The 13,000-nt window shown below is 41.8% G+C and overlaps 1 protein-coding gene across 1 annotated transcript; it reads right to left on the reverse strand.

Annotated features, from left to right (window-relative positions):
• Positions 1 to 4,435: 4,435 nt before the first annotated feature.
• Positions 4,436 to 5,178, reverse strand: LOC768323 (uncharacterized). Its single transcript, NM_001078135.2, is given in 2 exon segments — positions 4,436 to 4,854; positions 5,036 to 5,178. Coding segments are annotated over 2 exon segments (333 nt in total). The 5' UTR covers positions 5,153 to 5,178; the 3' UTR covers positions 4,436 to 4,638.
• Positions 5,179 to 13,000: the final 7,822 nt, after the last annotated feature.

Genomic DNA, 13,000 nt, shown 5'->3' on the forward strand with positions numbered 1-13,000 from the left:
GGCTAGTCCAGGCTTCCCACAGTCCTCCTGTTAGTCCATATGGCCCTGCAACCAGCTAAGGGTGTCTGTCTTCCCTGTGTCAGACCCCAGGACTTGTGAGTCCAATATATGGCTTGAACCACTCACACCCAGGGCATATCTCCAACTGTGTAATCCTTATATTCTGAGTCCTCTCCCATGGGCACAGGTCAGGACTTGAATGATCCTTTTCCCTTCCTACCCTATTCCCCATGGATCTTTCTTTGAGCCTAGGTTTAGGAATCTTCCTGCATTTTCCAATTAGTTTTTTGAGCTAATTGTCCTACATGTTGATGTATTCTTTTTTTTATTGAAGTATATTAGATTTACCATGTTGCGTTAGTTTCAGGTGTACAGCAAAGTGATTCAGCTTTACATATACATGTATTTGGGCTTCCCACTTGGCTCAGTTGTTAAAGAATCACCCTTCAATGAAGGAGATTTGGGTTCAATCCCTGGGTTGGGAAGATACGCTCAGAAGGTCATGACAATCCACTCCAGTATTCTTGCCTAGAGAATCTCATGGACAGAGGAGCCTAGCAGGCTACAGTCCATAGGGTCACAAAGAATAGGGCACATCTGAAGCAACTGAGCTTGCACAGGCACACATACATATATCTATTAATTTACAAATTCTTTTTCCATTTATGTTGTTACAGAATGTCTAGCAGAGTTGCCTGTGGTTTTGTAGTAGGTCCTTGTTGGTTATCTATTTTATATATAGTGATGTCTATATGTTAATCCCCAACTCCAGATTTATGCCTCCCCCACAACTTCCCATTTGGTAACCATCAGTTTGGCTTCTATGTAGATGTGTTTTTGATGTACTTTGGGGGAGGCAGTTTCCAATGAGTCAACTGATGCTGGGAGGGATTGGGAACAGGAGGAGAAGGGGACAACAGAGGATGAGATGGCTGGATGGCATCACTGACTCGATGGACGTGAGTCTGAGTGAACTCCGGGAGTTGGTGATGGACAGGGAGGCCTGGCGTGCTACAATTCATGGGGTCACAAAGAGTCGGACACAACTGAGCGACTAAACTGAACTGAACTGAACTGAGGCAATTTAACTGTTTGAAGTAGTCCTACTTTTCTATTTTTGCTTTTGTTGCCTATGCTTTTCATGTCACATACATAAAATCACTTCTAAGACCAATGTTTACAACTTCTCCAGTATGTATTCTTCTAGCAGATTCATAGTTTCAGATCTTACATTTAAATCTTTAATCAACTTTGAGTTTAGTTTTTTATATGGTATAAGGTAAGGGTCCAATTTCAATCTTTTGCATTCAGATTTCTAATTGCCCATGGCAATTAACTGAAGAGTTGGCAAGGAGAAATTTAATCATGATTATTTCAAGGCAGAAGTGGGTGATAAGCCTATAGGAAAGTCTTTGGAGTGAGGGACTTGTCCAGGAGCATGTAAAGTTTGGGGACTCCCACTTGATTCCTGCTGATACATGGGTGTGATCCTCAGCAGATGGGTTCTGACTCTTGGCACATAGACTGGCTCTTGACCTCTGCCAAGCAAGAGAAGCCTCTGGGCCAGCAGTATTGTGCTGTTATCATGAGTCCATGGGCACTGCTTTGGCTTTTGCTTTTGGTGTCATGCAAATGGGTGGTCTTAATACAAAGACATAGAGTTCCTCTTGACTACTGATAAAAGAAGCTTCTCATTTAAGTTCCTTTGACTTCAGGTCTACTCTCTAATTTATGGTTTTTACTGTATTTTCAAACAGATTCTTGGACATATTTGGCAGAAGAGAGTGATTCTCTCCTTTACAGTCTTAGATAATCCAACTTCTGATAATACTTTATATCACCACACTGTTGATTTCTAATCCATTTACCACTTTGGCATACATTTCTGATAAGATACATACCCAAAAATCTATCATACAAGCTGCATGTAATAAACTGCAAGTGATTAGATATCATGAAAAAATTAATACTCAAGAGAATGATTAAGAACATTTCCTTGGAAGGGGACCATTAGGCTGGCTTCAGATGGTTGCTAGTTTCTGAGTCACAGAAGATAGGATGGACACCAGCATAGAGGAAAGTAGAAGGTTTTAGGGAAATCATTGTATGAGTCAGTAGAGGTTGTTATGGACACAACTAGAGAGGTCAATTGGAATCTATTCATAGGGAACCTGTATAAGTGGAAGTATAAAGAGTTTCTACCACTCTTTGTGAGTGCTAATGAGCAACCCCCCCCCCCATAAAACACAGCTTTTGCAATGGGACTTGACATGTCTGAATCACAATATACTGTCTTTTTTGAGGAGAACTACAGGCGTCTGATATTGGTTTATCGTTGTCGATCTACTTGGATATACCCTTTCTCAACTCATGACTTATTATTTATATTTTTCTCTTTTAACCTTAAGTGTCTTTGGATCCTTTTTAAACTCTATGCATCCTCAATTCTCTCTGCAAGGTGGTAGTATATCCATGGATATTAAAATATATACCAGCGCTACTTTAGGGAAACAAGGCCCTCTAACATCCACTTTTGGTCCACCTCAGGACTTTCCTGATAGTTCAGTTGGGAAAGATTCTGCCTGCAAAGCTGGATACATCAGTTCACTTCCTGGGTAGGGAAGCTCTGCTGGAGAAGGGATAAGCTACCCACTCTAGCATTCTTTGGCTTCTCTTGTGGCTCAGCTGGTGAAGAATCCACCTGAAATGTGGGAGACCTGGGTTTGATCCCTGGGTTGGGAAGATCCCCTGGAGTAAGAAAAGGCTACCCACTCCAGTATTCTGGCCTGGAGAATTCCATGGACTGTATAGTCCATGGGGTCACCAACAGTCAGACACGACTCAGCAACTTTCACTTTCAGGTCTTCAGGCCTAGCAATCTGTTACCTTCCCCTAACAGCAAGTATTTCAGTCAGTCCTACAACAGGGCATTAAAGTGTGATAGGGTTAAATGGTGATAATATATACAGATCTGGAATCACAGCACCCACCTATATGTAGACATAAGTTCTCTCTGTCCATATCATCCTGGTTGCTGCTTTAACTGACTAATTCAGCAGGCAGGGTTGATAGTTCTCCCACTTCCTTTGAAAGGACAACAAACCCAGGGTCTCCTTCACTCTTAATGATTTTAAATCCCATTCAGTGACTGACTTTGAATCATCAACTGTGTCTCTCAGGAGTTAAAGTGCCAGAAAGATTTAACTATGGAGCTGCAGTCTAGATGAAAGATACCATATCATTGCCTTAAAATCTGAACTCAACTCTTTTGATGCTGATGGTTAAACTCCACTTTAATTGTTTCTAAAATGTTTTCTGAAGACACACGGCATTCCTCTGGTTAGAGACTCTGCCTTATAAATCTCCATATTTGATTGACTACTCTTTGAACCTATTTAAACATTTCAAAATGAAAGTTAACACCAAATTAAATATTCCATACTCTTATTTTTAAACCACGAAAACTTGTAGAACTTGGAATAACAAAAGAGTTTATTGGGGAAGAATGTTTTATGACTGTAGTTATTTAGAAATACTAGGGGATGGTGATAAATATAAGATCAGCTTTTACACAGTCTTATATTAATACTTGTATCAAAAGTCTCTGTCCTGACTTCTCTGGCTGTCCAGTGGTTAGGACTCTGTGCTTTCACTAGAAGGGGAACTGGTTCAATCCTTGGTCAGGGAACCAAGATCCCAGAAACTATATGGTGACCCCCACCCAAAAAATTTATCTGTGTGTGGTGATCCTGTTTGTCATCTGCACCGGGATTGGGCTACCTCCACTGCCCTGCCCTTGGGAACACACTGCTCCCACCAATTTCTTGGGATAACAGTGGCCTAATTGATATTTGGTCTCTTCCCTCCAAGCATTATTTTAATATTTGGGAGTGGTAATTGTGGGTTTTAGTTGTATCAGCTTTTTGTGCCTCCTGAGCAACTTTAGCTGACAGCATAGGTGAGTGATGCAACAAAGCCCGTTATGATGTAAGTGGTCAGGAGGTGATTTTGTGCCTCCTGAGCAACTTTAGCTGACAGCATAGGTGAGTGATGCAACAAAGCCCGTTATGATGTAAGTGGCCAGGAGGTGATTTCTGCCTGCCTCAGTAAGGGGAAGTACGACATTCACCATTCCCATGTGAAGCCCTCTTCCCATCTGCGTTCTGGTGATCTTGACCCTAATGTCACTCCACGTCCCAAACAATGGCAGTAACACCACATCACTACTCCTTGCCGCTGGGATCAATTGTTAAGCAGGGTTATCCATCTTCAGTGCAGACTTCTGATCCAGTCCAGAACCTTACTGTTTGTCTAACTGGGGACCTGAGTGTCTGTTCCCTAATCTCTCGGGACCCCACATCCCTCTCCACTCAGGTGACCACCTCTTTGCTTCCTTCCCTCCCTTCCCATCAGAAAATTCACACACACACAAATATTATCTTTTCACCTTTTGATATTTATTTTAATCACAGCCATCAGTTTACTGTGTTGTTGTATGAGTCATTCTTTTCCTGGTTGGCAATTTCTAGGAAAGCAGACTGCTGCAGACACAATTCTGAACTGTCTAACCTTTTCTATTCACTTACTGGCTTCCCGGGTGATACTTCTCCAGGGTCTCTCATTCTGGGGTGGCTGAGCTTACCTTCTCTTTTGATTCTGCCTCCTTCTTTGACTCTGCCTCATATTTTGGTACCCTTTTTGGCATTGATTCAGTTTCTTACGTGCACAGGAACACAAAAAACAGTTTGGTTTTCTTGTTTTCTTCACCTTCTTCGACTGAGTGGCATATGATCGGATTTTCTTTCTCAAGGTTCCTTTTAGAGGTCTTCTGACTCTCATGGTCATATTTCGTGCCTTGAAAGATAAGAGAAGGGTATTAGTTTTGAGGAAAGAGTATAACAACTGAGTTGGAAGGGCGATTTCATGAAAAGGGATGTGGGCTGATGGGGGCTTTGGTGGCAGGCAAGGGCAGTGTAGAGATCTTGGGCAGGAAAGTCAATGGAGAACGTGGGGAGCGTAGATGGAACCATCTTACCTTCACACTGCCTCTGTATCTCTGTGGACAAAGGGTCTTCTTTCGTCCTTTCACCCTTGAGGCAAACCGCATGGAAACTCTTCTTGGGTGTCGTGTCTTCCTGGTTACCTTAGTCATGATGATAGCATGAAGTGGCCTAACACAGAATCTCTGCCTCTGGTCTCCCTATATATACCTTCTCAGGACAATGAGGAGCCACACCCTCCAATCTGATTGGTCAGCTAGGCACTGCCCCAGCCAATGGTGGCTTTGGAGTCTTAGACATCACAATGTACCACTGTGCCCATCAACATGGGTTAGTGGGTGCTGAGGGAGGCCATGCTCCAACTTTCCCACCCCTGACACCTCTGTGTGTCTGATTATGGGGAGTGGTGATTCAGGGGCATGGTGTTTCTTTTCATGACCCTCAGACTTTCCTTTCGTGCCCTTTATTCTTTGACTTATATGTCCCTCTTCAACACTCTGCCTTCTCCATCCCTGTATGAATCTCTACCAAACACTTTTCACCCCATTTCAGAACCTCAGACTCCTCTAGTCACTTCATCTTTCCACCACCCTCTTCCTATTGGGGGTTCTTGAGGGGCTTAAGGAACTTAAGAGCAAGCACTTAACATGCAAAAAGGTAATTAAGAACAGGCTGAATGTTGTTGCTACTCCAATGAGTTTAGAGACCCCATGAATTGGTGAATGTTCAGTCTGTTGCCCCAAGGTCTATACACAATCTCCATATGATTACCCATCAGAGCAAAGAAAGTGTTAAATGTCTCCTCCACTAATATTGTTGGGGACACTTCAACTCTCATATTGAGTAGGGAAATTCAACTTGCCCCATCTACCAGAAATACATTCCCGATTAAAAAAAAAAAAGTAAGATGCCCAAAGGCAAGAGTCCGATGACCATTGCACCATTGACTCTTGACTCATTGACCACTCTTGACCCCAGTGGTCCCTCATTGACCGTTATCATCTGATATGGCCCAATGTGGAGCTCACCAATAGCTGAGCAGGAGAAGTACCAGAAGGTTTCTCACTGATAGTTCGTTGCTTATGGGCAGGGTCCAGGGATGCACTGTCCAATTGCAGGGCAAGCCCTGTTGTTTAGTAACAGGATGTGGAGTAATAAGGCACAGCAATGGCTGGCTACCTGCAAAGGGCTGTGCTCATGCTGCTCTGTTCCATAAGGATACATTGGGTCTATTGTGCTTTAATCTTTTTGACTGACTCCTTTTCCACCTCAGATTTTGATTTCACATGCTTGTTTAACTTTTGTACATCATCCTTTTCATTGTATTCCAAGGCATGCCAGTCAGCAGTGCTGATCTATATGCCCCTCCAACAGCTGTAACATGATTGCATGTGGTGCATATAGTATAGCAAATATTTCAAAGCCAACAAGAACGTCAAAGCCATCCCACCTTGAGAACTACTTTGACAAACCTTAACCTCACAGTGATTTTTATTCTATTCACAGTGTAACAGAGCAGAGCGAGCACAGCCCTATGCAGTTAGCCATTGATGTGCTTCGTTTCAACCCACCCAGTTCCTAGGCAACAGGTGTTGCTCAGCCTTGCTTGGTGCCTCAGATGGCCCCATTCACAAGCATACAACTGTCAATGAGTGACCATTCATTGTTGTGCTCAGCTATTGATCAGCACCACAGTTGATTCTGCCCCCAGTTACTGTCAAGGAGGGACCATTGGGGAAGTGATTAAGTAAGGGTGGTGTGGTGGACATCAGCTGGGAAGTGAGGGAAGAGGCAGATTCAGGCGTTCTTTTGGAGGGCTTGGAGATCACCTAGCCTTGGGCCATTGGGTGAGCTGGAAGTCCCAGGAAATAGACTGGGTACTACCTCCTGTAGTGCTCCAGAGCCCTCACTAAGACCCTCCTGTAGCCTTGGCCCAGGCCTTGAGGAGCGGTGAACCTCTCCGACATCCCTGTTTTTGCACCCTATAGCAGTGGCCATCTTTCTGGGCCTCAGTCTCTGAGAACTGGTCTCCTCACTTGGACAGCCTGAGGAGAAAGGACCTATTGGGTTGGGTGCCTGGCTCCAATAAGGATGACTGGTGGGCAGAATGTGGGAACCTTGCCCTGAAGGAGCTGCCAACTGAGATCTGTTTCTGCTTAACCAGGATGGGACATTTCAACGTGAGAGTTGAGCCTTGAGACTTTGCCCTCTCTTGTCAGGACAGAAAATAACATTCATCTGGTAGAGATGTATAGGAACATCATTACCTGACCATGACCTAACCTTTAAGCACAAAGGATGTGCCACCAAGAAGTCTGCAACAACTTACCACAACTCTCTATAACATTTGCTTTTAAACATACTTACTGAAAACTTTCAGTAATTTGGGTTCTTAGGGCAAGATCCACCCACATCCTTGTATCAAATGTAATATATCTTTCCCTGTTCCAAACTCTAACATTTAGTTTTGATGGGCCTCATTCTGCATCAAACACATGGACTTGCAATTTTGATAACAACCATACTGTCAAAGGGCTGACTTGGCCTCTCTTATAAAATAGCAGAGACTGGCCAAGTGCTTACAGTCATCCATAACATACCCAGTGACTTGGCTTGGCTAAACTTTAGCCAAGTTTCTCTCCTCTGAACTTCAGCATTCCCCACGCTTAAGCAAGCGCTGAGTCAGACATTTCTGGCTCACTTAACAGCTCATTCTAAGAATCAGCTCACTACAGAAAGAAACACTTCCTGTCAAACTGCTCCATCATGCTGATTGTTCATCCATCCCCACTTCTTTCCCCATCTCTCTCTCTTTCCCTCACACACACACACACACACACAAACTCACACAGACACACAGTTGCTGCTCACCCTGCTTATCTTCCATGTTAACGAAATATCTTTTCCTTTTCCATTTTGAGACACGTTAAGAACTTGTGTTCAAAGCATTCTCCCTATTGCAATCAGTTCATTTCATTTGTTCAGTTGTGTCCGACTCTGTGCAACCCCATGGACTGCAGTACACCAGGATTCCCTGTCCATCACCAACTCCCAGAGCTTGCTGAAACTCAAGTCCATTGAATCCCCGATGCCATCCAACCATCTTATCCTCTGTCATCCCCTTCTCCTCTGGCCTTCATTCCTTCTTAGCATCAGGATCTTTTCCAATGAGTCAGTTCTTTGCCTCAGGTGGACAAAGTACTGGAGTTGCAGCTTCAGCGTCAGTCCTTCTAGTGAATAATCAGGACTGATACCCCACATCCAAGGAGTGGTGGGTACATGGGCACAGGAAGGCCTAGAGGATCTACTCCATCTTCAAGGTCAGGAGTGGTGGCAGTGAGGAGATACCTCTCGTGCAAGGTAAGGAGAAGTGGCTGCACTTTGCTGGAGTAGCTGTGAAGAGATACCCCAAATCCAAGGTAAGAGAAACCCAAGTTAGATGGTAGGTGTTGCAAGAGGGCATCAGAGGGCAGACACACTGAAATGATAATTATAGAAATCTAGTCAATCTAATCACACTAGAACCACAGCCTTGTCTAACTCAATGAAACTAAGCCATGCCCTGAGGGGTCTCCCAAGTTGGACGGGTCATGGTGGAGAGGTCTGACAGAATGTGGTCCACTGGTGAAGGGAATGGCAAACCACTTCAATATTCTTGCCTTGAGATACCCATGAACAGTATGAAAAAGTAAAATGATAGGATACTGAAAGTGGAACTCCCCAGTTCAGTAGGTGCCCAATATGCTACAGGAGATCGATGGAGAAATAACTCCAGAAAGAATAAAGGGATGGAACCAAAGCAAAAACAATTCCCAGTTGTGGATGTGACTGGTGACAGAAGAAAGGTACAATGCTATACAGAGCAATATTGCATGGGGACCTGGAATGTTAGGTCCATGAATCAAGGCAAATTGGAAGTGGTCAAACAGGAGATGGCAGGAGTGAACGTCAAAATTCTAGGCATCAGTGAACTAAAATGGACTGGAATGGGTGAATTTAACTCAGATGACCATTATATCTACTATTGTGGGCAGGAATCCCTTAGAAGAAATGGGGTAGCTATCATGGTCAACAAAAGACTCCACAATGCAGTACTTGGATGCAGTCTCAAAAACGATAGAATGATCTCTGTTCGTTTCCAAGGCAAACCATTCAATATCACAGCAATCCAAGTCTATGCCCCAACCAGTAATGCTGAAGAAGCTGAAGTTGAACGGTTCTATGAAGACAGACAAGACCTTTTAGAACTAACACCCAAAAAAGATGTCCTTTTCATTATAGTGGACTGGAATGCAAAAGTAGGAAGTCAAGAAACTCCTTGAGTAACAGGAAAATTTTGCCCTGGAGTATGGAATGAAGCAGGGCAAAGGCTAAGAGAGCTTTGTCAAGAGAACGTACTGGTCATAGCAAACACCCTCTTCCAACAACACAAGAAAAGACTGTACACATGGACATCACCAGATGGTCAACACCGAAATCAGTTTGCAGCCAAAGATGGAGAAACTCTATACAGTCAGCCAAACAAGACTGGGAGCTGACTGTGGCTCAGATCATGAGCTCCTTATTGACAAATTCAGATTTAAATTGAAGAAAGTAGGGAAAACAACAACAAGCAACAATTAGAACTGGAAATGGAACAACAGACTGGTTCCAAATAGGAAAAGGAGTACGTCAAGGCTGTTCATTGTCACCCTGCTTGTTTAACGTATACGCAGAGCACATCATGCAAAATGCTGGACTGGATGAAGCATAACCTGGAATCAAGATTGCTGGGAGAAATATCAATAACCTCAGATATGCAGATGATACCACACTTATGGTAGAAAGTGAAGAATAACTAAAAACTCTATTGATGAAAGTGCAAGAGGAGAGTGAAAATGTTGGCTTAAAACTCAACATTCAGAAAACTAAGATCATGGCATCTGGTCCCATCACTTCATAGAAAATAGATGGGGAAACAATGGAAAAAGTGGCTAACTTTATTTATTTGGTCTCCAAAGCCACTTCATATGACTACTGCAGCCATAAAATTAAAAGACCCTTCCTCCTCGGAAGAAAATTTATGACCAACCTAGACAGCATATTAAAAAGCAGAGACATCACTTTCCCAACAAAGGTCCATCTAGTTAAAGCTATGGTTTTTCCAGTAGTCATGTATGGATGTGAGAGTGGTACTATAAAGAAAACTGAGTGCTGAATAATTGCTGCTTTTGAACTGTGTTGTTGGAGAAGACTCTTGAGAGTCCCTTGGACTGCAAGAAGATCCAACCAGTGCATCCTAAAAAAAATCAGTCCTGGTTATTCATTGGAAGGACTAATGCTGAAGCTGAAACTCCAATACTTTGGCCACCTGATGCAAAGATCTGACTCACTTGAAAAGAGCCTAATACTGGGAAAGACTGAATGTGGGAAGAGAAGGGGATGATAGAGGATGACATGGTTGGATGGCATCACCAACTCAGTGGACATGAGTTTGAGTGAGCTCTGGGTGATGGTAATGGACAGAGAGGCCTGGCGTGCTGTGGTCCATGGGGTCGCAAAAAGCCAGACACAACTGAGTGACTGAACTTAACTGATTGAACCCTCTTCAGTGTTTCAGGTAGTGTTCTGGGTGCAAGGCACACATTGTTAACCAATACCCAGGACCCTTCTCTCATGGGGCTTACATTCTAGTCAGGAAAGATGGAAGGTAAACATTAATGACAAAATAGTGAATTATACAGTATAGAGAGAACCTTATGAGTTATGAGAAATGGGGAGTTTTCCTCCCCAGAGGCTAGTGAGGGAAGGCCTTTTAAATCCAGGACATTTGATCAAAGACTTAATTAAAGACATGAGGGACTGACCTTGTGGCTATCTTGGGGAATAAATTCTGGGGAGAGGAAATAGTCAGGGCAAAAGCCCCCAATTTGTATTGTCTATGCCCTTCAAATAAATCAAGAAGGGTGGTACAAGTGGGACCAGATGAACAGGAAGAGACTAGAAAGTGATGAGCTTCTGTTTAGAGAGAACAGGGCAGGAAAAGGGTGAATGTAATAGTAAACTTATCTTTCCATTTATGTGATGAATTGGTTCATGGTACACAAACCACACTGGGCTGTGGTGGTAAAGAGGAGAGGCATTTGTCATAGTCTGATGGCAAGGAGGTGGGGTAAGGGTACTTTTAAGTAAAGACACCCGAGATGAAGCCTCAGCCACCTGAAGTAGATAGATCACCAAGTGAAAAGTTGTGCAAGTGTTTCACAGACATTGGGGCAGAAAATGCAAAGGCACTGAGACCCAAGAAAGCTTGTTATACCTGCATTGAATATGACTGGAATCTAAGGTATGATGGGGAAATTGTGAATAAACATGGGCTTGGAGGTAGAAAGAAGAACTTTAAGGGACACCTGGGCATATGTTAATTTAATGTCTTGGTTACTTTGCTTCAAAATAGCATTATTTGTTTTCTAATTGTAAATATATACTCGAGACAAAGCAATATGAAAATCCAAAAAGTATAAAAATGAAATTAGAGGACACCAATAAGTGGGTTAATAGAAATATATACTGTTAATATTTTGTCTTTGTTGTTCCACTTAAATGTTTATAACATATATATTATATGTGTTATATAATGCTAAAATATATATAATACACATATATTTGGATGAGCATATATACATCAGTGAATTTTTTTTTAATTTATAGAAATTGAATCAAACTATATGCACTATTGTAGCCTTCCTTTTCTATACAATATGCTGGAAGAATTTTTCCATCTCATCCAACATGTATCTGCCATTATTTCTAAGGATTACTATAGTGTTCAAATGCTTGCTTATCCCATACTCCATACAAGCACTTTGAAGACAGGAACCATGTGTATTTTGTTCACTGGTTGCTTCCATATCTTTTCTATTGTAAATAAGGCTGTAATAAACATTGGAATTCATGTATCTTTTCAAATTCGTGTTCATTGTCTTCTGATATATACCTCAGAGTGGAATTGCTGGGTCACATGGTAGTTCTTTTAGTTTTTTGAGAAACTTCTGTGATGTTTTCCATAGTGACTGCACAAATTTACATTCCCACCAGTTAAGTACAAGGGCTTCCTTTTCTCCACATCTTTGCAAACATTTGTTATTTTCAGACTTTTTGATTTGATGATAGCCATTCTGATGGGTGTGAGGTGATATCTCCTTGTGATTTTGGTTTTAATTTCTCTGACGATTAGTGATGTTCAGCATTTTTTCATGTGCCTATTAGTCATATGTATATCTTCTTTGGAGAAATTCAAATCTTCCCATTGTTTATTTTTTTTTAAATATCGAGTTGAAAAATCTGTTTGTATATTTTGGATATTAACCCCTTATAGTCATATCATTTGCAAATATGTATCCCCATTCAGTAGGTCATCTTTTCATTTTGTCAGTGTTTTCGTTTGCTGTGCAAAAGCTTTTAAGCTTAATTAGATCTCTCTCTTTTTTTTTTTTTTTTCTTTTGCTCCATTTGCCTTAGGGACAGGTGAAAAAAACGTTGCTATGAATTATGTCAAAGAGTGTTCTGCCTACATTTACTTCTAGGAGTTTCATAGTTTCCAGTCTTTCATTTAAGGTTTTAATTCATTTTTATTTCATTTGTTTAATTATTTTTTGTGATGGTTTATAGTTTTCTGTATATAGTATCATGTCAACTGCAAGTAGTGACAGTTTTGCTTCTTCCTTCCAATTTGGATGACTTTTATTTCTTTTCCTTGAATGATTGCTGTGTCTAGTACTTCTAGTATTTTAGAAGTGGCAAGAGTGGGCATCTGTGTCTTGTTCCTGATTTAGAGGAAAAGCTTTCAGCTTTTTGCCACTGAATATGATATTATCTCTGTTTGTTATAAATCACCTTTATTATGTTCAGACAACCATATGGACTATACAGTCCATGGAATTCTCTAGGCCAGAATACTGGAGTGGGTACAGAGTGACTTCCATTTTCGCTTTCATTATGTTCAGATATATTCAATCCAT

Source organism: Bos taurus, unplaced genomic scaffold, assembly GCF_002263795.3.
Source record: "Bos taurus isolate L1 Dominette 01449 registration number 42190680 breed Hereford unplaced genomic scaffold, ARS-UCD2.0 Leftover_ScbfJmS_2299_ScbfJmS_836, whole genome shotgun sequence".
Taxonomy (NCBI): domain Eukaryota; kingdom Metazoa; phylum Chordata; class Mammalia; order Artiodactyla; family Bovidae; genus Bos; species Bos taurus.